Below are 24900 nucleotides of genomic sequence, written 5' to 3' on the forward strand. Positions count from 1 at the left end.
GGAACACAAGCTTCAGTTGTAATAAAAAAACATTTCCTATAATACACTTTATTTCCTCTATTCTGCCTTTATGAAGGGTTCATCAGCATCTGGCATACATTATCTTTTTCTCAACAGATGACACTTACACTTTCATCAACCAGCTCTATAGAAAAGAGCTTTCCTTCACCACGGGAGTTGCTCCATGTGCGGATCTGACCTTTTTGGGTAACACGAGCACAAATGGTCCACCTGAAATCATGTCAGAAATCACTGTTCTGGGTCTTGTTAATTTTTTTTTTTTAAAGATTGACAAACCTTTGGAACTGGAACACTGCTATTTAAAAGCCAGAATCTTTCCACTGCACCTCAGCAACTCTAGCTGCTTTTCTGCTGCTTTCTATTTTAATGGCCTAGACCATTAAAGGCAGTAAGTCGTAGAGAAAGCAGCAACAAAGCCAGCCATAAAGCATCTAGTATGATAATAGTAGCAAACAATCCTTCTGCATAGAAGCAGGCCTCGAATCTTTTACTCTTCTAGGGTGCATTTCTCATACAGCAGCTTGCCTGTTCCGAAAAGCCAGGCTAGAACTCAAGAGCTCAATTATAGGATTCGCACTTAACTTGGGTAATCAAATCAGTTTGCATAACTTAAAAATGTCATTCACGAAATAATTACATCCTCATGCTTTTCAACAGTAGCCAAAGTGAATAGCTTACTGAGCTGTTTTGTCATTAAGTTACCAAAAAGAAGGTTGCTTTAGGAAAAAAAAAGGAGAAGGCAATTGATTTTCAACTAAAATATTAAAAACCCATCAAGCTCAGCAGGGTAACTTCACCAAGACAATGCAGAGGCAAATCTCAGTTTGTCAGAGCACTGATGAAATATAAAAACCCAACAACCTCCTCCCCTCCCCCTGCCAAACAAAGCCCCAAACAAGAAAAAAACCCATAACAAAACAAAAACACTTAGAGCTGTTTCTATAGAGGGGTTTCTTTGTTTGCTTCTCTGGGTGGTTTGTTGTTATAGTTGGTTTTGTTTGTTTGAAGTTAACCAATGAAGTCAAAAGAACTCAGAGAATGATTTGACAGAGAATCATACACAAGGAAGCAAAAAGAATCTATTGTTCCCTCATGCCTGTGACATTGAGTAATCGCTGGCAAGGCAAGGCAACTCACTTTGACTGGTATGGGTTCAGGCTAGCAATGGGCACCACCTTGGCCTGCGATCCCCCTGGTGTCTTCACTGAGCTGGGAGCACTGGCTTTCACAAACTGGTTGGAGGGAGCATGGTACTTCGGAGCAGCAGGACCTTTCACAAACCACAACAGAGCATAAAGAATTTCAGACTTGCAGACAAAAGCCAGGTTTAAACCAGCTCGTGGTGGAAGGTCAGGCAGAACTTGTCCCAACACGCTACAGGGAGCTGCACAGAAGGCGAAGCTCCACTTAACACTGGATAGGCACTTCAAGCTCCAGTCGCTGTGCTACGCAGGCACCAGAGGAGGTGAAAGTTTGTCAGATCCCTTCTGCTTTTGGCCTACAGTATTTTCTAGGCTGCAAAGTGCTGCAGAAGAGCCACTCTCAGACCTTTACAGCACTTACACTGGAGATGCATCCAGCGTTCATCACTAAACATGGTCTAAGTGGAAGACATCTAATTAGGAGTATTTTCTCTACCACATGGCACAACAAGCTTTAGATCTATGCCATTTGGGGGAACAGCCAAGGAATGGTACCCCACAATCAGGTAATTTCCTGACACCAAGCAACACTGCTAATTCCAAACAGAATCTTGTCAACATACAAGCGCAGAACTCTTACAATCAGCTTTAAGTACAGGGAGAGAGAGATTGTTTACTGCTACAGTAAGCAAGTGTCAAAAATTTTACTATTTCAAAACACTGCTTAACACACCAAGGTAAAGAATGCAAACAGGTTAGAGCAGCACCAAGAGCTAGCGTCAAAAGGCTGACATTCAAACTGACTGCCTTTCAGTACCCTGCTATTGAAAGTCTTGATCAAAACGTTGTATTTACAGGTGTATTATGAAATCATTTCAGTCCTGTACCACCTAAACTGGTATCAGTAGCTCAGTATTGATAACAGGCCCGTTGGCCAGCTCCAAACTGTAGCCTGCCTGGGTGTCCACATGGTATCGTTTCAGGAATGTCAAATTGCATCACACTATATGTTCAGTTTACACTGCTTCCTTAAAGTTATTTCCTTTTTTTGGGAGGGGAGGGAGAGAAGGGAAGGCAGACTGCTATTTCCATCACCCCCCCTTAATTATTACAAAATCCAATTGTACAGTAGCCTCTTGAGAGAATTCCCTTTGTCAAGCTACGCAATGTTCTTAATGTAGTGTTTCTTGCACAACACCATTGTAGAAAAGACCTTTTTAAAAGTTTCAGCTGTAGCATTGTACTGCACAAATACAAACCAACTCCTGCCCAGGATTATTTTTACCTGCTCCTGACAAATTGCTATTCTGTTGCTGTGGTTTGCTGGGTGGTGGGTTTGTTGCTGGAGCCGAGGAGCGTTGCTGCCCTTGCCCTGGAAATCAAATAGAAAGAGAGCATATAGTACAGTAGGGAGCAGGGTAATTAAAGCTTCCCTGTGTAGGAAATAAGACTTGCATGAACAAAATAATTTTAAACAACAGAGAACACATACTAAAATTGAGGTGTTAAAAGACAGGGTAGAAGCAAGCTATCTGTTGAACAGTATTACCATGGAGGAATTTCAGTCAGATCTCTTTCTGCAAGCAACTGCTTTTTACTTGGAAAGAATCTGGGCTTGACAGTTATTTGAAAGGACAGCACCCAAGTTATCTTGACAACTTCTCCGTTTTTACAGGCTTCTAGTGCTCTGACAGGCAGTTTCTGCTACTACATAACAGCTAAGATAAAAACTGCAGGAGAATTCCTTCTCAAACCTCAGAAAGGGACAAAAACCCACTGGGTAAAGTCAAACCTGAAGTCAATACAAGACAAAGAAAACACCTGCTATATTTTATTTCCAAAACATGAAAGTATTTAACATGGGGGTGATGGAGTTGTCACTTCAGCATTTACCAAGGTCCCTCTTGGGACATGGCAGTATATTTCCTAGGGAGCAAAGTGATGCATCTCATACTTTGTTTTTTTATATTCCAGGCTTTTATTTGCCTTATATTGATGATAAATCACAAGAGAAAGAACAGAGTGATGTATCCAGAGAAATAGTACATTAGGAGACTAATCTACCGTTCAGAAACTTGAATTCCTTTACAGAATAATCGTCCTATCATATTTTGCATCCAGATGACAAAATAGTTGCATCCAAAAGGATAAAATAACTCTTAAACCATGGGTTTGCAGAGTTCCCAAGCCCGTGCAGACAGAGCCCTGCTCATTTGGGGTGCAAGGAGTAATGCAGTCAGAGAAAGTGGGAACAGAGGTCAGACCTAGCCCACCAGCATCATGAGGAACAAAAGGGAGAATCCCAGAAGAGAATGGCAAGGGAAGATGGCACAGAAGTGAGATAAAGGAGCAGAAGCATCACAAGGAGGCCCTGATGTAGCATCACCCGGTGGTGTGTAGTCTACAGAGGCAACCCTCAGGTTCTTTTCAATCCAAAACAAGGTCCTTGCACAAAACCAATCTGCTCCTCTAAGTTGCCGCAGTAGAGTCACATCGAGAGCCTGGTGACAGCAGTCTCCCTGGCAACAGCGTGACGTCAGGCAGCAATGTGTATTTACTGCAGCATCCACTAGATGGAGAAGGCAGGTTTCACCCTCAGCTGCCTCAGGTACTCGGAGGTTCAACACCCCAAATTCATTTTGTGTAAGAGGAAGGGGGGAAAAAAACCCAACAAAACACAAGAAGAACAAATATGCCTGGACTGGGAACAAATATTCAAGACCAGCAAGAGGCTTCCATGCTACTTCTGATCCAAACGTTGTCGCCTGTTGCCCCCACCCCCTCAGATTTTTTAATGTAACCCCCACCACCAAAGCCCAAACAGAAGGGACACCATGTACATTAGAATGCTTGTGTATTATGAAACACAAATCACCTTATAATGTCTGCCTAGCCATTGCCTAGTGTTTCTTAACAGATAAAGAATATATTAACACATCTACGTGCATGAATTCAAACACAGAACTAGCTCTCTGCTCTCCTCACTAGTATAACCCAGGGATGCCTAAACAATGAGTTTTGGTGGCTGCAGATCACTTAGAGCAGTCAGAAAACTGACTCCACTGCCTGGTTTTCTTGTCAGTTTTTGTGAGCAGAAGCTGAAAAAACCCACTTGAAATACTTGAGTGCATTTCTGCTATACGCACACCGGGTCAGTCAAACCCAAGATCTTTGGCCAAAGCTAGCCAAAGAGCCTACTCTAACTGTGTAACAGTACTCCCCTGCTTCTAATGATTTGTTACCCAGAGGTCCTGCTACAGTGCCATGGTGACAGAAGAGCTGTCCCAGAACTCAGAGACAGCACATGAGGAAGAAGAGGAGCAAAACTGCACTCTGAAACAATGAACACCAAAAGATGATTGTGGGAAGGGCAAAAAAAAAGGGAGCTCACGTGAGTGTTTAAGTATACAAACATTTCAACTCTGACAGATAAATCACAGAAGTTAAATATAAGTGACAAGTAATTGTTACAGTAAGAAGAAAGTCCAGCATCAGAGTAATTTGAATGAGATTAATGACAGTAATAACATTACCATCTAGTTTTCTCCCAAGAACTACACTGCTCAGTCTTCATTTCCAATACCATTATGAAATGCTGCCTGAAAAGTTTTTATGATAGGTATTAAGAAGATTGTGTCTCCAGCTTTCACGTTAGGCAGATTAACCTCCTACTGCTCAAGTGTAAAGTGGCCAAAAGCCAGCTTCTCACTCCCTGAGGTCCAACTGTGGCATTACAGTCTAGGAAAGAATACTCCTTAATCCTAGGTCTAGCAATTTGAGATCTGTGTTTCAAGTAAGAGCAAATGAATGACTAAACATTATTTCTAAGGATAACTGAACTACTTGCCATGAAAACTGGGAAGTGCTCCTAGCTACTCTTCCTGCACTGGCTCTAAGTTCCTAAAAAAAAAATAATTAATAATTCTTCTTTAATATCAAATAAAAGGGTCTAAAGTCTGCAGACTAACATTATTAAAGTGAAATACACATCCCATGTCCTAACCATCCAGTGCAAAACCACACTGACTCTGATTGCAGACCTGTAACATCTCCAAAAGCATTCAGGCTTGAAAAACTTCATTGCCGAGTTATTTTTGTAGGCCCAAATAAAGAACACAACCTTGATCAAAGTCACAGTAATTTAACCAAAATTTATATTCTTAAAGGTGTATTTTCAGCTTGGCTCTGTAAGATATCACGTTCCCAGTCGTTTCTAAGCAACACTGTAACTGAAAAAACACTATAGTTCACAAGCTCTTGTATCACACGAGCAAGGAAAATGGGAGGAAGACACAAAACAGTCTGCTCAGTAGCTATTCTGAAAACCCTGGTCTCTACAGCAACTGTGGGATTAAACCATAAAATCTGAGATGTCAACACATTTTTAAAACAGCAATTAGCTAAGTAACTATCAAAGGAACAAAGGATTCTTTAGGCTCATTTAACAAACGCCCCTCTAATTCCCCAGGAAAAAGAAAAGTTAATGAAGAAAGATGTCTTTGCAACAAAGTCTAATTTCTACTTCGATTAGTAAAGTAGGTTTCTAACCAGAATGGCAGTGTACCTACTACCACTTGTCCAAAACATCCTACAGAAAAGTGTTGCCACTAATGTGTGGTCCTTAGTAATAAAAACATATTAATTCACTACCACCAGGAAGAAAATTCTTCAAGAGGTATTTGCTATTAAATCCCAGCCATTATCCACATATCCATGAATGACAGAGCTGTTCAAATATTTTCTTGAAGTGCTTATGATCATCTCTTTTTTAGAGATCAGAACTGGAAGAACAGAACATACTTTTGAACATATCTTTGGGAGAGGGGGTGGGGAGTGGGGTGGGGTAATATATCAACTCAAAAAACCTTTGCCTGAGCACTGTGAGCTCAGCACACAAAAGTGAACAAGCACAATGACTTGTGCAAATTAATAAAAACAAGAGATTCATGGCAGTTCAGATTAAGGTCCAGACAGAACATCCTTGTTTTTCAAGTGGCAGGGTAGGAAGGGGTGCTGAGGAAGAGCCTGGATGCTGGCTGTGTTTTCTTATCAGTCTATCATCTACGTACTTTGAGCAATCTAAGTTTTAGTGCTTCCTGAGCCTAACATTCGTGCAGAGGATGTATTGTTATGTTTAACAGCCTTTAATGGATTTTTCTTTCACATCTAATTGCTTTTTGATCCTGTGCCAATTTTTGGCACCTACCTCAACAAGTTCCATAATTTAACTATGCACTGTTTGGGGGTGAGGCACAGCCTCTGTTTTAAAACCACTACCTGACAATAGGAGAACTCAAGAGCATCAAAAGAATGTGGAAAAGAAAGAGAGATTCATCATTCTTTATTCATCTCCTCCATGCCATCTTATACTTTCAGAGATCATTATTACATCTTCCTCCTGCTGTTTTCTTTCCAGACAGAAGAAATACTAATCTACTTGGTTACTCATTACAAAGAGACATAGGATAGCTTCTGCATACTTCCTGGAATTCTTGGTAGAGACCACTAACATATAATGAAATCCTGTCAATGCTACCATAAGGTATAGATACTTCCCAACACCACGTACAGACTAAAGGTTCAGCCATGGTACAGAGGGGTTTTTGTAAAAATATGAACAAAAGCCATTTAGTACTACACAAACAGAAAGGATTTTCAAGATCTGGACATGACTGTTCCAAACACAAGAAGCTGAATGTGTCTGACAGCCTTCTGAAGGGCTATCCTCAGTCTGTTCAGAGAGGTATCTGTTTACAGAGGACACTCACCTTCATTGTATGGCACGGGATTGCCAATATTCCCACCGACTTGATCAGCAGTTTTCAGAACATTTAAATCCATCAGTATAACCACTCTCCTACAAACACAGGATAGACAGCAATAAACATTCACTCCCTCTGCAAGTCTATCAGACTCCAAATAGCCTTTGTGGTAGAACCATTAGGGGCTGATTCTGTGGATGAGGGATCTGGAAGACAAGAGTTCTCCACTGTCAACTTAACCCTCCCATGAAGTACAAGTGGGCTTGAAACAGTTATCACATTTCCTCAAGGACAGCTTGAGGCAGGCTGGATGACCACACAAAACCAGCTTGAAACAATTCAGTGTTGTGAAAGTATCAAAGCCATGCAAGGTTTTACAAGAGAGAATATGTTATATACTCTCTGTGTTCTCAGATATTCCCTCCACAAAGATGCTGAATAAAAAGACACAGAGCTCAGCTTGTGCTCTCCCAAACACATACACAGTTTGTATGGATTCACTTCACTCAGATCCCTTCCCATTCTGCAGTATCCTACCTCCCTTTCCTCAAGTTTTCATAAAAGGAAGGTGTGGTGGAATCTGGTCTAAGTGTCAAGAAATCTCCACTCTTTCTTTGCCACAGCAGATAACTGAGGTGAATTTTAATGAAGTTTTGTAAAATTCAGAACAGTCTAACTGGAAAATTTAAATTACTATATCACTGCCCTAGAAAAATCTTATCCTACTGCACCACATTGTGCAATTTATTTACTTCTGCTATTGCTTTGTGCTGCACACTTTCCCTCCTGCACCCTAAAGACTAAGTATTCTTCAGATAATCCAAATCAACAGCATTTGGCCTCTGCTTGGCTGGGAAGTACAGAGCACTGCAGCTGCCCTTTTGTAGTACTTAAAGCAACATATATACCTTCCATCTTTCAGGCTGTTCACAATGAACCTGTTAACCTGGCAAATACATTGGGCTGATAAGCGTTCCTCTTCCACCAGCGAGTTCAGCTGTGTTGCCAACATGAATGCTGCAGAAACAAAGAAAACCAAGAAAACCACTGAAACAAAACATATCTGAGCACAACTTTTCCAGCCAGTTGCTGGAAGTGGAATAACGGACTCAACTCAGATCAATGTGATCAATGTTGAGCTGGTTTATTCAAACACACACACAGCTTATATAGGTGTCTGTATCAGCACACCAGTTACATGACATTGCTGTTGGTTATATGCTCTGTCCACCTGCCTTACATGTGTCTCCCTATTGCTAAGTTGGTTAAAGCTGTGCAGTCATGTTATTCCTTTATAAGGCAGCTGTTAACATTCTTGCAGCTTCTTATCTCACAGGCTTGTTTCTCACAAGCTCCTGTTCTCCTGTTCCTGCATTCTGACCTTCGTTAGCTTCCCCAGGCCTGATTATATTAGGGCATTAATGAAGCTGGGTCACAAGCCCACTCCTCTCACGATACATTGCTACAGCCAGTTTAGCACTGCAGTAGAGCTACAACTTGCTCAGCTAGTTAACAGGTAGAAAACAGTGTAACCACTAACAAGTCACCAAAAGTGAGTGTAAACTGTACTGTATTTATTCCACAAGCTTCAGAGCAGTGATAGCTAGAATGATCACATATCAAAGATGTAAATGACTTTAAAATCAATAAGGTAAATTAAAACCCCTGTTCCAGAAACATGTCTAGGCTTCTATTTTTCCATTACACCTTAAAGTGAGTTAACTGCTTAAAGTTCACAAAGAAAGTTCCAGAAGAGAAGGATGTTGTCCAAATGTTAAAACGCAGTCATACACTTCAGTCTCTGTGTTCCCTGCGTATGTCACATTTCCCTTCAGTATTATGGACCTAGAGCAGAAATCTGAGCACAATCAGTATCTCCACAGTTATAAAACCCCCACTGCAGCTTGTCATACTTACAGGAGAGTGTGTTAACCCCATCACTCATCAACACTCGGTAACGAGGCGGCCCGTTTCCTGTCGCGATAGCCCGTGTGTTCTATGGAAGACAGAGTATTAGCTCTCATCTGTTCAGAAACTCTTTAAAAACAGCAAAGTGTCACCATTAGCAAATGAACTATATATAGTGAGGTGGGATTTTTATTTTTGAGCACAGCACAAGTCACTCAAAGCAGATTTAAGAGTATAAGGGACTTGCTCAGCTCCTCTGTGGAGGAAGTCTGGGGGCACCTAAAGGGCTGTGTGGAAGCACAAGCAGGTGCTGGTGGGCACACGAGGCAACGCGGTACTCACGATGACTTGTAGCACAGGCTTGGAGACTTCCTCCCCCTGCATGATGGCCTGGAAGAGAAAGAGGGGACCCTCAGAAAGGTGCCACCACCCCACTCGGGAGCACTTTGAGGTCCGCAGCGAGGAGGAATTGTTGCGGAATGGCCGGAGACACGGGAAGGGACGTCACTGCTGGACCTGGCCCGGGCCGTTCCAACCGGCAGGGACCGGGCCCAGCTCCGGCAGGAGGTGGGGAGAAGGGGGGGCGGAAACAAGTGCCCAGCCGCCTCCTCCCCAGACCGGTTCCAAGCTCCACACATACACCCCCTCCCCTGGAAGAGGACGAGCCGGAGCCCCCAGCCCCCGGGCCCCCGCCCCCCCAGCCCGCGGGACACGGGCCCCCCGGCCCCCCCCACCCCGCGGGACACCGGCCCCCCGGCCCCCCCCACCCCGCGGGACACGGGCCCCCCCCACCCCGGGCCCCAGGCTCCCCCCCCAGCGGGACACGGGTCTCCCGGCCCCCCCACCCCGCGGGACACGGGCCCCCCCGGCCCCCCCACCCCGGGCCCCGGGCACCCCCCCGCGGGACACGGGCCCCACGCTCCCCCCCCCCCCCCCACGCGGGACACGGGCCCCACGCTCCCCCCCCCCCCCCCCGCGGGACACGGGCCCCACGCTCCCCCCCCCCCCCACGCGGGACACGGGCCCCACGCTCCCCCCCCCCCCCCCCGCGGGACACGGGCCCCACGCTCCCCCCCCCCCCCCCCGCGGGACACGGGCCCCAGGCGCCCCGCCCCCCACTCCGCGGGACACGGGCCCCCGGCCCCCCCACCCCGCGGGACACGGGCCCCACGCTCCCCCCCCCGCGGGACACGGGCCCCGGCCCCGGTCCCCACCCCGCGGGACACGGCCCCCGGCCTCTCACCGCGATGGCACCCTCGCTCAGCCGCACGCTCATGTTGCTGCGCCTCCCGCCGCGCTCCGCTGATGCCGCCAAATCCTCCCGCCGCCTGGAGCCCCTCCTTTCCGGCACGTCCGTACGTTGGCGCCGCGCGAGCCTCGGCCGGCGGTAGCACGGCGCCTTCATTGGCTGCCCGGTGCCGTACGGCGGAAGTGCTGCTGGGCGCGCCGCGCCGGTGCTACGGGCGCCGCCATTGACAGTGAGGATTTGGGGACCGGTGATGGAGCTGCCCGTAGAGGAGTGGCGTCTGTGCGCTGCCCGGCGCTGGGCCGCGCTGGAGCCGGCGGTGCGGGAACGGTTGGCGGCGGCGTCCCTGCACGATACGCTGCGCCTGGGCTGCGGCCTTCTCCGGTGAGCGAGGGCCGGGGCGGGGAGGAGCGGGGCGGACGGGGCGCGGAGCTGACCCCCGTGTCCCGCAGGCCCGAGGTGGAGGCGGTGGATCTGGGTGGGTTGTGCCGCCGGGCGCAGGCGGGCAAGGAACCGGCGGCCGCGCGCTTTTACCGGGAGGAAGGAAACCGGCTGTTCGGCCGCCGCCGTTACGGGGCCGCCGCGAGGCTCTACTCGCAGGTAGGTGCGTGGGGCGGGCCCCGTGAGGGGACCCGCGGGGATGGGGAAGGGGCCCCCAGCCCCCTCTTCCTCCCCGGCTGCAGCGCCCTGTTGTCCGCAGGCGGCATCCCACCAGCCCCCCGGCAGCCCCGAGCTGTCCGTCTGCTTCGCCAACCGCTCGGCCGCCCTCTTCCACCTCGGGCGCTTTGAGGTAAGCGGTGTTGGGGCAGCGGGACCTGGGGCAGCGGGACCTGGGGCAGCCTGCCTTCACCTCACCCCCCAACAGCCCCACCCCGTCCTCAACATTCCCCCACACCCTCCCCAAAGCTCCTGGGTGCCCTGGAGCAAATCTGCACGGCTGAGACCTCCCCCCCCCCCGCCACATTCCCCCCACCCCACTCCCCCCAAACACCTCCACAGCCCCCCCAAAGCTCCTGGGTGCCCTGGAGCAAACCTGCACGGCTGAGACCTCCCCCCCCACCACACTCCCCCTGCCACACTCCCCCCACAGCCCCCCCAAAGCTCCTGGGTGCCCCCGAGCAAGTCTGCATAGCCAAGGTCTCCCGTGTAGCGAGAGGAGAGCCCAAGCATCCCCCGAGGTGTTACCACACACTCAGGGGTCAGGCGGGTGCTGCCGTGAGCCCCACAAGAACGATGACTTGGTGGTTAGAACAAGAGACTGTAGCTGGACCCGCTCCCAGAGCTGCACCTAATGTGGACAAGGTACTTAAAAGATTTATTTCAACTTTCTGAAGTGCTCCTGCTGTCCTCTCTCTCTCTCAGGAGGTTTTATTTCACCCACAGATTGGCTGTGCGCGTCGAATTGGCTGATTGACGTGGGCTTGTTCAAACATCCTGCGTCTTAGGTGGAATAAAAAGGCTTTCAGTGACGTTTAAAAGGCCTTGTCTTTGTTTCTAGGTTTGTTTGGAAGATATTGCCAGGGCTGAAAGTCATGGCTACCCAGACAAGCTGCTGCCCAAGGTCTTGCTGAGGAAGGCTGAATGTCTGCTGTGTTTGGGGAGGTTCCAGGAGGCAGCGGATGCCCTCAGTGCTGTGGAGAATAAAATTGCTACAGGGGGGATCGTGACTACACAAGAAACTCTGCTAAAAAAGTTAAGTCAACTGAAGATTAAAATACATGAGAAAGAGAGCTGTCCAGAGCCTCCACGAGAAGCACAGGATGAGATTCAGAGAAAGTCAGAGATCTGGGAAGAGAATGACAGTATTTCAGGTGCATCTTCATCTTTGACCTTGAATTTTAATATGGAGAGAGGGCGTCACTTGGTGGCCTCCCAGGACATCCTGCCAGGGCAGAACCTGCTGAAAGAAGAGGCTTTTGTAAGCGTGCTCTGCCCTGGGGAGGGCTTTCTTCTGCAGGACAGCAGTGAAACAGCGTGGGATACACGAATTACCAACGCAGATCTTTATTGCCACCGCTGTCTGAGGGAGCTCTTAGCCTCAGTGCCTTGCCATGGGTGCAGTTATGCAAAATACTGCAGCCAAAACTGTGCAGACGTGGCGTGGGAGCAGTACCACAGGGCAGAGTGCTCCTTGGGAGCGCTGCTTCTCACATTAGGGGTCTTCTGCCACGTCGCCTTGAGGACTGTTCTCCTGGCAGGATTTGCAGAGGTTAGCAGGATGGTGGAGTGGTCCCATGATGGTGACAAGGACCTTCATAACCCGGAGGCAAGATGTGAACATCCCAGTGAGGCACCAGCTGCAAGAACTGGTACCAGAGGTATCCCTGGTTGTAATGACAGTGGTCAGTACCAGAGTTCTTATCAAGCTGTGTTCAACCTTCTGCCGCACGCTGAGAAGCATAGCCCAGAACATAAGTTCCTCTGCATGCTGAGCGTGGTAGCTATATGCAAACAGCTGCAAGAAGCTGGTCTAGAGGCTGCTGTTTTGAATCGGGAATCGTCTGAGAAGTCACCCAAACCAAAGATATCAGAAAAAACAGGTGAATTGTCTCCAGAGCTGAAGATTATGGCAGAAGCGATGCTGAGACATGTGTTGCAGCTGCAGTGCAACGCACAGGCGATCACTGTCATGCAGGAGTCAGGTAAGAGAAAAAATCTTTAAGCCCTTCTCTGTTGACCTTGCTCATCTAGCTTCTGTGAAGTGAAGAGCTTTAATTACCAGCTGTAAAAAGCTCCTATTGCAGGTGGGAACGACTTGCTTAAAATACAACTGACTTATCCCTTGTTGGCTTGTTCTTTGGTGCACGTGTAGAGGGTTTTCCTCCATTATTTGTTGCAGCAATTTACCAGAAACCTTTCTACTGCTCTCTGCAGTTGCTTGCAGCGCTCGTTGCATAAGCTGCGTGGGTTACTGAGCATTCATTCTCAACCTACTTGTTTTTCCTCTTGTCCTTAGGGTCCGGAGATGGTGCTGTGGTAAATAAGAAGCCAGTCCGCCTGGCAACAGCCTTCTTTCCTGTCCTCAGCCTTCTGAACCATTCGTGCTGTCCCAATATCAGCCTGTCATTTAGTGGGACAGCTGTCACTGTCAGGGCATCGCAGCCAATCCCAAGCGGCCAAGAGATTTTCCATTGCTACGGTAAGTATTAACTCCCTGTCTCAAGGCCCAGACATCCTTTCACCTCTGCTTGGCATGCTGGCTGAGTGCTATTAATATCATAATTCCCAGTATAATGTTGCTACAGTCTTGCTTTATGTGTAAGCCTTGGTCAAAACTACCAACTCAAAAGTTGGTCTCCTGAGCCCACTGTTATGTTTTCAGCCTCCAGTTATGTCATCTCCAAAATACGATATATTTAGTCTCAATTATAGCCAGGGTACATTCTGATGTTAACAAATTTACCCATTAGCAATGTCTGCCCTTGCCATCCCTCTGCAGGCCCTCACCGGTGTAGAATGAGGGTCACTGAGAGACAACAGCTTCTCAGTCAGTATTTCTTTGAGTGTCGCTGTCAGGCGTGCCGTGATGAGTTGGAGTCTGATGTCAAGAGCGTGGTATCCCTGAGAAACTCATTCTGCTGCCCTAGCTGCTGGGCTTCAATGCAGGTAGTTACGACTCTCTAACTTACTGGGATGGAATGTTTGGTCTCTGGGAGGTTCAAGAGTTAAAAGACCTGAGTCCATGGCCTCTGCTCAGAAGGCAAAAGCCCCTGTAGAGTCAAGATAGTATCTCACTATTCTTAGCAGCTTCCTTGTGATGCTCGTGTGTGTCAGTCTTCCAGTGTTATAGGAGAAAGAATGCCTTTAGCCACGTGTTAAAATCCTGTTGACCTTGCTGAGGGAACCTTAGACTATCAGACTGGGGGAAGGGAGATGTTTAGGAAAGGAAGTGGAGGCCTGGAAGGTGTCCAGACAGGGGCTAGATGTAGGCAGAGCCACACTTCCAGCAGTTCATGGGATGTAAATGAAAATGTCTAGGGTGGGTTAGGTGGGGAGAAGTCACCACAGTATGTATTTGTATGAACACACTGTGCTTTGGGCTGACCCATAGCTCACACACAGCTATTCCTGGAAGTTCCTCATAAACTCAAATAAACTCATAGTAATTCACAGGCAAGTTACTTTGTTTAATTAATGCAACCCAGGAACTGTTTAGCATCTCTCTAACCTAACACAGAGATAGCAGAGACAGCAAATAATCTTTGAGTTGAACATGAGCAGGGATGATCTCAGGGATGATTTCTGCAGGGAGAAGACACGCTTTGTTGTTCAAATGAAGCCTGTGCGGTCTCGGTCAGCAGAGAGAGCCTGTCGCGCCGTTTAGGGGACCTTCAGCAGCAAATCAAGAAAGCCTTAGAACTGCTGAGAGACAGGAAGGCTGGTAAGGCTCGGCTCTCCCCTTTAAGGTCAGCAGTACGCCTCGGAGATGTAGTCCTAGCCATGAGATGGCACTGTTGCTTATGCAGTTGGGGTCCTCTGGCCTACAGCCTGGGTGTCCCTGGGGACTTGAGCTTTAGGGTTTTTTATACCCCCCGATCCGGGTGTTAATCCAAGTCACACGTTGTTCCATAGTAACTAAAAGAACTCAGGGTCATTTTGGGGTTATGAATTCCCAGGCTTTGCTTTTCTGGAGCAAGTCTGGCCAACACTGTGGTAGAGTAGGGCAGGTTCCAGATGAAGTCGATGCTGAATCCTAACCAAATCCAAACCTAGCAAAGATGAGATTGGACTGACTTTTATTTCCTGCATCATGAAAAGCTAGAGTCTGGTAAGTAAGGAGGAATTTTATACCCTGTTTTGTTATAGATCAGGCTATCAAAATGCTCCTGAAGTGTCAGGTGGATGCTAGAAGCTTCTTGTCTCCAGAGCATTTGTTGATGGGAGAGATGGAGGATCATCTGGCACAGGTCTATGCTACTCAAGGTATGACATTGTCTTCTCATCTTTAGTTTTCTGAGCTTTGAATTTAACATGACTAGCCTCTTCTCTGACTAGCCCTTTCACTTTTCTCCTGCTGCGCTTCTCTAGTTGGACAGCAGGGCTCTCAGACTACTTTAGCTAAAACTGCATCTGCAGCAGCCAGTGAACAATAATGTGATCTCATGTTCTAGATTCCCTGTCCTCAGTCTGAGGTCAGCAGCCTCCCAAGAATGCTGTGGGCAGAGTTCATCACATTTTGCATAGTGCTGTCAGATTCTACAGGTGGCAGCAGTGCTAGAAGGATTTATTCCTGACTCAGGTTCTGATTTGGTTTGGGCTTGGGTTCTTTTTTTTTTTTCCATCAGGAAAGTGGCAGGATGCAGCCAGACACCTGGAGAGGAGTATTGAGATTGTGGAAAAGCACCACGGGCCATCAAGTGTAGAAATGGGCCATGAACTTTTCAAGCTGGCACAGATTCTCTTCAATGGGTAAATTTGCTTTGATTCTTTGTCCCTTCCCTGCACCTCTCCTGTGTCTGACACAATGCCATGGCAGGTGGTCCTTGGCACCTTGCAGGGTATCCTGCAGGACCTAGGGTAGTCTGGCACAGGTACAGAAGCTCACTAACCCTGTTGGGGTTCACTTATGCCTCCTGACTCTCTTATTTTGACAACCAGTCACCCTAGGTGCTTACATCTCAGTTCTACAGCAATCAAATCCCCTTTGCTTTATTTTGACCCTCTTGGCAAGCAGATCCCCTGCCACCTCCTGCAGATCTAACCACCACCTCCCTTCCACTGAACAAACTGTAGCAGGGACTGCAGAGGTGATGTAGTGGGTACCTGTACCCTGATATAATGCTCTGACTCTGTCCATCTCCTTACCTTGCCCCCTGCCCCATCCTCCCTTTGCAGCTGAGGTAAGTGCACGCTGTTTGCCTGGTGCCAAAAGGCAGGGAGGGGAGGATCTCTACCCATGAGCTGGTTTAGGTTTCTGTTGGGGGAGGGGTTAAAGCTTGGCTAAGTCAAGGAGCTGGATTGAGTATTTTGTATACTCTGTTCTTATTCTCTTCCTGTTTCAGATTTGCAGTTTCTGAAGCTCTGAGCACGATTCAAAGAGCAGAGGAGATTTTGTCAGTGCACTGTGGTCCTCAGAGTACTCAGATCCAGGAGCTACAAGAAATGAAGACCTGTCTGTTAGAGCTTCCCAGAAGCATCCTTCAGAGGACTTAATTTCCCTGTCAAAGGCAGCTGCAGTGGGACCTTTCACCAAAGCCGAGTTTCATGTGGTAAGGTAGTCTCATAGTACAGGCTGGAAAGTCATTTGTAACAGCTACTTCAACGGAATCTGAAACCCTCTTTTAGTGAGACTGTTGTAAATAAAATGAGCAGCTCTAACATGAACATGTGGCATGGTGGGAATGGTGCTGTTGTGTCACATCTGCACGTGGGTTTGAAGCAGACGTTTGAGGTGCTTGTGGACGCGTGTGTTTCTGGAGCTGTGCCTCTCCTGTGTGCAGTACCCAGGTGGTTGTGAACACACAGTCATCTAGACCACACTGCCTTCTGTTTCTAATGCTGTGAAGCACTTTTCTTCTTGCCAGTGTGGAATGTGAAAGGCTGAGATGGGTGAGCAGGCTGGGAAGTGCAAACTTAGAAGCTGTGAGAGGGGGCAGTGTATTACTTGGAGGGGCTAGCAGCACAGACCTGGCAGTGATGAGGGATTCCATGTAAACAGCTGGCAGCAGGTTGGAAGACATGATAGGGAAAAATGCAGTATGATGTTCGTGTGTAAGACACACAACTGTGTCTCATCTGGGGAAAATGGGAGTGTGAAAGCCTATGACATAGGCAGACAATCTTTGGAGGGAGAATACTGGGGCTTGCTGAGAGTAATAGCAAAAGCTCTTTTATTGCAGCATGAAGGCAAAAGATTCGCACGTTGTGTCTTTGTGCAGCAGAGCAGGGAGCCAATATCCCTCCCAATACCACCCTTTCCATTTGGGCCCTACCATTGCAGATTATTGTGAAGGGATCTAAATGCTCCTGGGATCCAGGATCTTGCCAATGAAGAGAAGGGTTCCAGTGGTATCGTCTCGCAGTACAAGAAGGAAAGGTCTGTCCACGTGATACTCGATGGGGAAGGTCAGACGAGCAGCGTTCACCCCAGGATTCGGTGTGGACCTTTCCCCATCTTCACTAAGCTCCAGAACTGCCTTGTGTTGCACATGAGTGAGCTTAATAGGTTTGGTAGAAATCTTGGTAAAATCAGGTGATGCGAAAAGTGATTGGAGCCCTGGAGGAAAGAGAGAAAATCCCATGAGCTGAAAGCACAGATGGCAGGTCAGGGAGCAGTACTGCCAGTGCTGCAAGCAAGGAGGGCATGAAGCTGCTCTGGCAGAGTTTACTGGGGGGAACAGGGAGAAGCAGCTTGCATCTATTTGTATTGAGCTTCTCCCTCTCAATCTCAGAAGCGTTACATGAGCTTGGCAGAGAGAGGTGATAAAAAGTTGCAGAGTCCTGGACCAAAGTGATTTAGTTGCTGCTGAGATCTCTACAGACTGACAGCAGGACCTAATAACTCAACAGCTTAATATTCTGAGAGCAGGAAGCAACTTGCCCACTGCTTGGAGCCCTGGCAGGCTGTGGAGGGTGTGTGATGTACGTACTTGTCTCCTTTAGCGTGCTGCCAAGTGCCTCTTCATAGTTGAGCTTTAGTTTGGGCAAGCTTAGCACAGCATGGACTGTCTTCAGCTCCCTGTCCACATCATGGACAAACTCAGAAGTAAGACTTTCCTCAATCAGAGTCATATTCTGGGTCACCTTCGTAGGCAGGAAGAACATGGCACTGATTCCCTCTGTCAGTGGCAGCTGGGCAATCTGGAAGGCCAGTTGTAAATAAGAAAGGGTCACATCAATTAATGAACAGCTTTACCCATCCCGTACCAGGCACAGGCCTGAATCTGGACTGCCTGGTCAGCCTTTCCAGTTAACCTTTAGTGGTCTTCCCTGTTTGCTTTTATCACACATGACATCACTTCCTGACCCCTCTGGCACACAGGCTTTCATCAGCCCCTGCTGCACTCCCCGCTGTTACGCAGCAAGTGCCCTCTCTTACCTATCTGGTCCTGTAACGAACCGCCGCATTGCTGGGGGGGATTCTCAGCTGCAACACCTTTGGGCTCATGCTACAGCAAAAGGTTTGTTCAAACAGGCAGAGATGGAAAAGTTTGGAGGAGCGTGCCCTGCCCTTCTTGCCCAACTTTTAGATCAAGCAATGCAGGCTAGTAGGACCTGTGCATTATTTAAAGTGTGGAGGTAGGATGCTAAGAATCAACACGCTGCCTTTCAAAATAGGGATTGCAAAACTATCCCAAGGGGAGCAGGAGGGCTGTCTTCTGGAACAGGTTAACAGGTAAGTGTAGCTGAGCCTGTTCCTCAGTAGGTTTAGGAGGTCTTGTGTAACGTTTGCTCTCTGACCTTGCAGTTGAGTTCTGAGTCAAAACCGTATCGCAGTATGGCTTTGGGCTCTGACATCATGGACACCTTCACGGTTCTGTCCTCATCCAGGTGGAAATCCTTCAGGGCAGTGTTCTTGGTGTCAAACTTGGTTTTCCACATCCCTAAAAGATAAAAGGGAGTGTTTTGTGAAATAACAGCTTAGGAAACGGGGCTTATGCCTGTGGCTGAGCAATCTCACACTTTATATATATGGTATTTGTGCTTTTAAGAGTTGAGGCATAACTGAATGATGATAGAGATGGAAATAGACTGATGGGAGCGATTGATCTCCTGCCACTCTTTGGCCCCTTCTTTTCATCTGAGAACTGGCGAAGTGGGAAATAAAAAATCAAGCCAGCCTATGGGTGGAGTTGCTATTGGGAAGTTGATGTCTACTTACGTAATTACAGAACTATTTAAAGGGTAAGAATTGTGTCCATGCATATAAAGTGCCTCTCTCCCCACCCATTATTTTGCTCCTTGCCTCTGAGCAGCAGTTCTCCAGGACACGGCTTACAGCATGCTCTAGAGCAGCTCTCTACTATCTCCCTCCGTTCCCTCTATGCTGGTGGAAAGGCTCAGTGTGCTTTTTTGAGCTGTGCCTTCCCTAAATGATAATATTCTGTCTCTTGCTGTGGAGTCCTGCGAGTTTAACCTTCCTTTTCTGGTCTCTTACTGCAAACAGGTCAAGACTCAGCTTCCCAAGAGTAAAAATTCTTCCCTCAAGGACTATTTGTGTTCAGGTAGCCTGCATTTCTTCAGTACTAAGTGCCCTCAAATGCTTTCTTCTCATGCACTTTGGCAGCCCCCTTGCTGTGTTGGAAGCGGGAGCGTTCCCTCGCGCGTCTTCTACACGTGCTTAACACACCCTCACTGTAACCAAGCACACGAGGTTCTTACCCTTGAAGAAAGCAGCCCCAGCAAGGAGAATACTGACATCTGTGGGCATGTCCTTCATAAACCGCATAATCCTTCCCTTGGTCTGCTGCCGTACCCAGTTGTTGATTTCCTGGAGGTCTAATTGGGTGTTGCCACTTAGTGCCCTCAGACGCATCTTGTAGGATTTCTCTAGTTGGCTGTGAAAACCAGGCTTCACTCTCAGTCCTGGGGAACAAAAACATGGATATTGCAGCTAGTTCCCTTATCAAAACACTCTCAAGGCAGCAGATTGCAATCCAAAGCCCAGCAGCAGTTCTCTCATAAAACATCTGTGGGTGTGTGTATACAGAAACCTGCTTTGAAGAAGAACGACTGAAGGCGCACGGAGGAAACTGATCCAAATTCTATAGCCACCCATGGTGTGGAGTATGGGATAACTCTCTCCTGAAAAGTAAAGCAGGGAGATAAGAACAGAATGCTTGGACACAGCTACTCCAACATCAGCCTTTCTTCTTTCTCCAGCTCGCTTTGTGTGTACAGCTTACTCAACCTATTGGGTTCTTGGAACCAGCGGCTTCCAAAAGATAGCTCTTAGCTCCCTCAGCAGATGTTTGCTGCATGCTGGAAGCAGACATTTCCAATAGTTCTGCAAGGAATTAAACAAAGGAATATGGCTGAATGCTATCACAAATAGAAAATGGGATTTGTGATTCCTGGCAGTTAGCGAGCCCTGCCAGGAAACCTAGAGTGAAGGCAAAATTCTCAGCAAGTTTCTTCTAGGTCTTCTGTGTGCTAGCTGTTCCGTCACCAGTGTCTTTGTGTGCACTTGTGTCTGGTCTTTTATTTATGTACCCACAAACTTTCCAGACTTTTTCTGGAGCACCAACAGCATTCCACGTACTGTCTGCATCCTGGCTCAAGAGTATGCCAGAGCCAAGGCTCTTAGTGTGGTGTTAGTCAGTGTGTTCTACCTGCTGCTAGTGATTTAGGTAAATTTTGATAGAAGGGAAGAAGGACTTTTACTTTTCTCCAAGATGATACGGGAGGCACTTTTCATGCTCTTCTCTGGTCCAGTCACGCTGGTCAGCAGGTCCTTATAAGTGGTGTGGACTTCAGCTTTGTTAAGCAGATCATAGAAGAGAGCGCGAGAAATCACATCCTCTGTTCGTTCTCCAGCCCCTGCCAATGCCAAGGACATGGTGTGAGGGAAGATCTGTCCAGCCAAACCACACATGAGGACAGGGGACAGGGACTCACCAAGTGAGAGACCAGAAAGTGCAGTAGCCAGGCTGAATGGAGACAGCAGCACGTTGGTGGTGGCTGTCCGGCTAGATTGCTGACGGTAGAGGTCATAGCCAAAGTTGGAGACTGCAGCTGCCAGCTTGTTTACAGGGGTCTTATAGAAGGGATCTTCCTCTTCTACCTCGCCAGCGTTAGCTCCATCAGCGGTGGCAGAGCTCTAGCAGGCATGGGGAGGGTAGAGTTGGGATAAACATCTCAAAGGCAAGCAATCCACACAAATACTGGCTTAATCTTACTGAGTGAGAGCGTAGGGACAGTTACTTTAAAGTGTCCCTGTAAAGCTGAAGGTGGTGCTCAGGTTGGAATCCACTATTTCTGCTTCACCATCATCCCCTGATGTAACTGCTGTGGTTTTAGCCCAGCAAAGCAGGAGTTAGTCTCATTATGTAGCTAAATAAGATCCTGGTAACTTAGGAGGGTAGTGCTTAATGCTTTCGTAAGGTTCTCTAAATTACCTGCTCTGAGTTATCTCTCCCTTGCTCTCTGCTGTTGTCTCCTACTCACCTGCTCAGTAGCTGAGTTCTGGGATCTGCTTGGGACAGTTAAGAGACCCAGGAAAAGGAGAACCGCTGGAATCTGCATGCCGGAACCTACAGAGTAAGAACATGACAGAGGCAACTTGAGCAACTGAGCAAACACCTCTCTGCTACTGTCCCTTGTACCCAGCTGTGACACGTGCCGCTGCTCGTCCTTCCCAATTGCAAAACACACACCTGATCTTAGCTGGGTTTTCTTCTTTAGTTTGAAGTATTCAGCCAGCCTGGCCCCAGTGACTTGGGCAAGCACAAAAAGCAGATGTGTGTGGCCCAAGCCACACTGATGCTGGCAGTTACTGAGTGCCAAGGTCCAGAAAATCTCATATTCTGAGTTCTAGACTTAAAGAAAAATAAAAAAATCAATACTCCATTTAGAAAAAGTAGCAAATCCGTGTTGTTGGATGGGGCACTGGTTATTGCTGCTCTACTGTACAAGTTACCTGCCTCAGGCAGGAGTTTGCCATGTTTCTTGTGTCTTGCATGTACCTGGAAAGCTGTACAGCCTGTATGCATCCTTCTGTTTCTTGTTTGTGATTTGGTAAAGTAGAAGAGCTTTCTTAAGACAGTAAGGAAAGGGACTGGGAGTAAATACCTAACACTGGATCCAGAGAAGTGGTGAAAGGCAGAGCTTGGCTTTTTCAACATTTTTAATGGAGGTTGGTACTTTTCTCCCAACTCCCCAAAGCTGTTCCCTCTCTGGAATCCACTTCTAATCACTCTGGTATTGGCATATATGGCACTTCCAGACAGATCTGTCTGGTCCAAAGGGCAGCGTGTAACCCAGGGTTTCACTGTGGGTAAACCAGAGCTACTGCAGAAGTGTCATGCCCCTGAGAACAGACGCCACTGAGGCTGGTCTGAAGCAATGTTTATATAGATTCCCAGAAATTAAAGCAAGAGAGTTGTATTTAACTAACCCCTGTGATCCAGGCATCTGTGAAGTAGGAGACAGAACATGTGTTTCAGATTAACTTCAGCTATAAAGAAAACACGCCTGCTGGTAGAAATACAACTTCAAGCCACGTGGCTACAACAGCCTCCAGTTCAGGACCCAGGCTGTCCAGGCAGAGGTTTTACTTCAGGGAAGGGCAGTTTGCTCTTTCCCTTTCCTGCCCAAACCTCTTTTCTTCTGGAGGTAGTTCTGCCATGGAGAAAAAGGTGTCACAATGGAGGTTTTAAGTTTTTATCGATGGTTAGACAGCGTAACGTGGAAGCAGTACCCGCTCCTTCCCTGTGCACTTGCATCCTGTCACCTGCTGCATGCTAGCTGCTGAGTAGATGAGGTGTTTGGTGCAGAAGAGGATTTACTACACTGGGACAAAGCAACATGTTTGGTGCCACGATAGCAGATACGATGTCGGGTTTGCTCATCTCACTGCGGAGCTGTACAAGGGACAGGCACCACGCTGAAAGAGGGAGGACAGAAGCCCTGCGTAAATCTAAGTTAAGAAGGTCTTAGCAAGGGCTTTGTGAGGATGCCTGCACCGAGCACTAATCTTGCATGCTGAGCAGAGGAGCCTTGGCTCAGTCTAGTTTAGAGATGAAGGTTTTCCATGGAGCAGAACCTTTCCTCTGAGAAAAAAAAAAAAGAGTACATCTCATCACAACCCTCACTTCCAACTACACCGAGCTCCTGGGAGCCTGCGAGCGGAGATTGGTTTTGCAGATTTGTATTGTTTTTGCCAGTACTGTCACCAGCTTCATATTTCTCAAGCTTTGCCAAAAAGCAATTTCCATTTTAGAAAGACAAAGCCTTTCGCGTTTGAATTGGCCTGAACATCTGGATCCCATTTGCATGTCTCTCAGCGCGCAGCCAAAAATGCAGGGAAAAGAATTTGGTTGGAGCTGAAGGTGGGATGGTTTCAGGCATGATACTGAAATCAGTGGCTGCCTTTAAAGAGAAGAGAAGGAGCAACAGCATGCGGCATGCGCTGTTGCAGTCAGCAAAGTACAGGAGGGAAACGGAGATGAGCTGAGAAGGAACTTGATGTCTGGGAGCTGTCTGTCTGTGAGGGCCCACAGGTGTGAAGGAGCTGTTTTTGCTTTCCATCTATAGTGGTACCAGTCTCACAGTATTGATAAACACCCCTGATTTTGGGGTCATCACCCACGAGTTCAGGCTGTAAGCGCTCCACCCTGCAGCACTGACCCCTTCCCAAGCATCCTGCAAACAGCAGCTCTAGAGAATTCGACTATCAGCAGAACTGTTACCATCACAAAGAAAACCCTTGTTCTGGGCTGTGACACAGCTGCTTGTGAGGACAGAAACCCACCCAGTCCCCAGGCTCGGCTCCAGAGGTGAAGACCTGCCCTGGGATGCCAGTGGCTCCCAGCCCCTGGTGAAGACACCTCGTCTGGTAGAACCCCACCCACCCTTTAACATGGGCAGAAGAACTCTCCTTCCCGCTTCCCAGGTTTTCCTAGAGCTTCCCTGCCTCAGCCCCTGCCCTCTGCTTCCTTGGCAAGGGCTGTGGAGTGGGGATGAGCTGTGCCTTACCTTGGGCTAGGCTCTTGGGCTGGGCTGTCCCTTACCTGTCCCCTACTTCGGGCTCCTCCCGGCTGTCCCTCACCTCAGGCTGGGCTGTCCCTTACCTGTCCCTCACGTCAGGCTGGGCTGTCCCTTGCCTGTCCCTCACCTCAGGCTGGGCTGTCCCTTACCTGTCGCGCACTGGGGCCGGTCTGTCCCTTACCTGTCCCGCACTCGGGCTGGGTTGTCCTTTACCTCGGGCTCCTCCCGTCGCTGCCGTCGGTGCGATTCAGGGACAAGTGCGGGTTCAGTACATCCACAGCTGCTTTTTGCTGCTTGCCCGGGCCCAGCCTTCGGCTTCGGGTTACAGCTTTCCCAGGGCTCTCTTAAAGTGCTCTGCTCCCATTTTCCAGCCGCTGCCCCCCTCCCGCTGAATCGCGCTGGCTGTTGCCCCCCTGCACCCCCAAAACAGCAGGATGGGGACAGCTCCTGCCCTCCTTGAGCCGGGCTGTACCCCTGCAGCTCTGCCCTGTGTCACACGAGGGAATCCCTGCTTTCTCAGGGGCATGGTTAAACTCAGGGGTGTTCAATGGATTTATGGGGTGATGCCCAAGATTTAATGGAGAGACATGGGAAGCTGGGAAGCTGAAGCGGGATCCCTCTGGCTGTTTCAAGCCACCAAGGGGAAGATGCTCTGAAGCGGCTCTGACTGGTGGTAGTTACTGGTTAATGAGAAGTTACTAATGTGACTGGCTTTGAGGGGGTTTGGCCCAAAAGAAGACGACTAAAAAGCCAAGGACTCTTGGTAAAACAAAAGATGAATTGATGAATTAACGGAACATTGCAGGAGCTGACAGAGTGGTACGGGACCTGGGGAAGGGAAAGGGGTTGAGGAGTTCCGTTGGGTTTCACAGTAGAAGACTCCAAGGGAGCACCCATCAGGGCACGTGTCAAACAAGGGAGTGCATTTATTAATTTGGTAAGCCTTAAATTGTAAAACTCATTGTAATTAGATATTGCAGAAGATTAAAGATAAATGGATTTGGGGTGGAAAAAAACCCCAACCCACAAATGAGTGGAATACAGGTCTGTTGAAGGCAACGATGGTTGGATGTAATGTCAGGCTTGGCAGCTGGGCAGTGCACCCAGAGAAAAGTCATTTTTCCTTGTCCATAGTCAGTTTGGGCTTTCCCCCCACCTCCCCAAGTCATTTATT

General features: G+C 48.1%; 3 protein-coding genes across 4 annotated transcripts in view; 1 reads left to right on the forward strand and 2 right to left on the reverse strand.

The window, feature by feature from the left end:
* The window catches only part of RPA1 (replication protein A1), a 23802-nt gene extending 13654 nt beyond the window's left edge, over positions 1-10148 (reverse strand). The window contains exons 1-8 of the mRNA XM_084273026.1: positions 10077-10148; positions 9176-9223; positions 8843-8921; positions 7834-7942; positions 6932-7020; positions 2449-2535; positions 1159-1291; positions 129-231 (exon numbers count right to left, since the gene is read on the reverse strand). Coding sequence (XP_084129152.1) covers positions 129-231; positions 1159-1291; positions 2449-2535; positions 6932-7020; positions 7834-7942; positions 8843-8921; positions 9176-9223; positions 10077-10109 — 681 coding nt within the window. The 5' untranslated portion in view covers positions 10110-10148. The remainder of the gene's footprint in view (positions 1-128; positions 232-1158; positions 1292-2448; positions 2536-6931; positions 7021-7833; positions 7943-8842; positions 8922-9175; positions 9224-10076) is intronic.
* Positions 10108-16365, forward strand: SMYD4 (SET and MYND domain containing 4; the record flags this gene model as incomplete). Its single annotated transcript, XM_084273025.1, is given in 12 exon segments — positions 10108-10176; positions 10178-10292; positions 10295-10463; positions 10532-10679; positions 10780-10869; positions 11578-12721; positions 13036-13218; positions 13519-13685; positions 14328-14460; positions 14886-15002; positions 15365-15488; positions 16082-16365. Coding segments are annotated over 12 exon segments (2610 nt in total). The 3' UTR covers positions 16233-16365.
* Positions 16366-16894: 529 nt separating this feature from the next.
* On the reverse strand, positions 16895-24027 carry SERPINF1 (serpin family F member 1). 2 transcript variants are annotated; one of them, XM_084272873.1, is made up of 8 exons: positions 23940-24027; positions 21186-21271; positions 20637-20838; positions 20403-20558; positions 19401-19604; positions 18480-18622; positions 17669-17879; positions 16895-17295 (listed from the first exon to the last, which is right to left on the reverse strand). In XM_084272873.1, the coding sequence occupies exons 2-8, from the start codon at positions 21261-21263 to the stop codon at positions 17036-17038; spliced, it is 1254 nt and encodes a 417-aa protein (XP_084128999.1). In that variant the 5' UTR covers positions 21264-21271; positions 23940-24027; the 3' UTR covers positions 16895-17035. The 2 variants fall into 2 exon arrangements, with proteins under 2 accessions (XP_084128999.1, XP_084128998.1); XM_084272872.1 differs by having other exon boundaries at positions 23908-23969.
* Positions 24028-24900: the final 873 nt, after the last annotated feature.

This window comes from Gallinula chloropus, assembly GCF_964237585.1.
Source record: "Gallinula chloropus genome assembly, chromosome: 19".
Classification (NCBI taxonomy): domain Eukaryota; kingdom Metazoa; phylum Chordata; class Aves; order Gruiformes; family Rallidae; genus Gallinula; species Gallinula chloropus.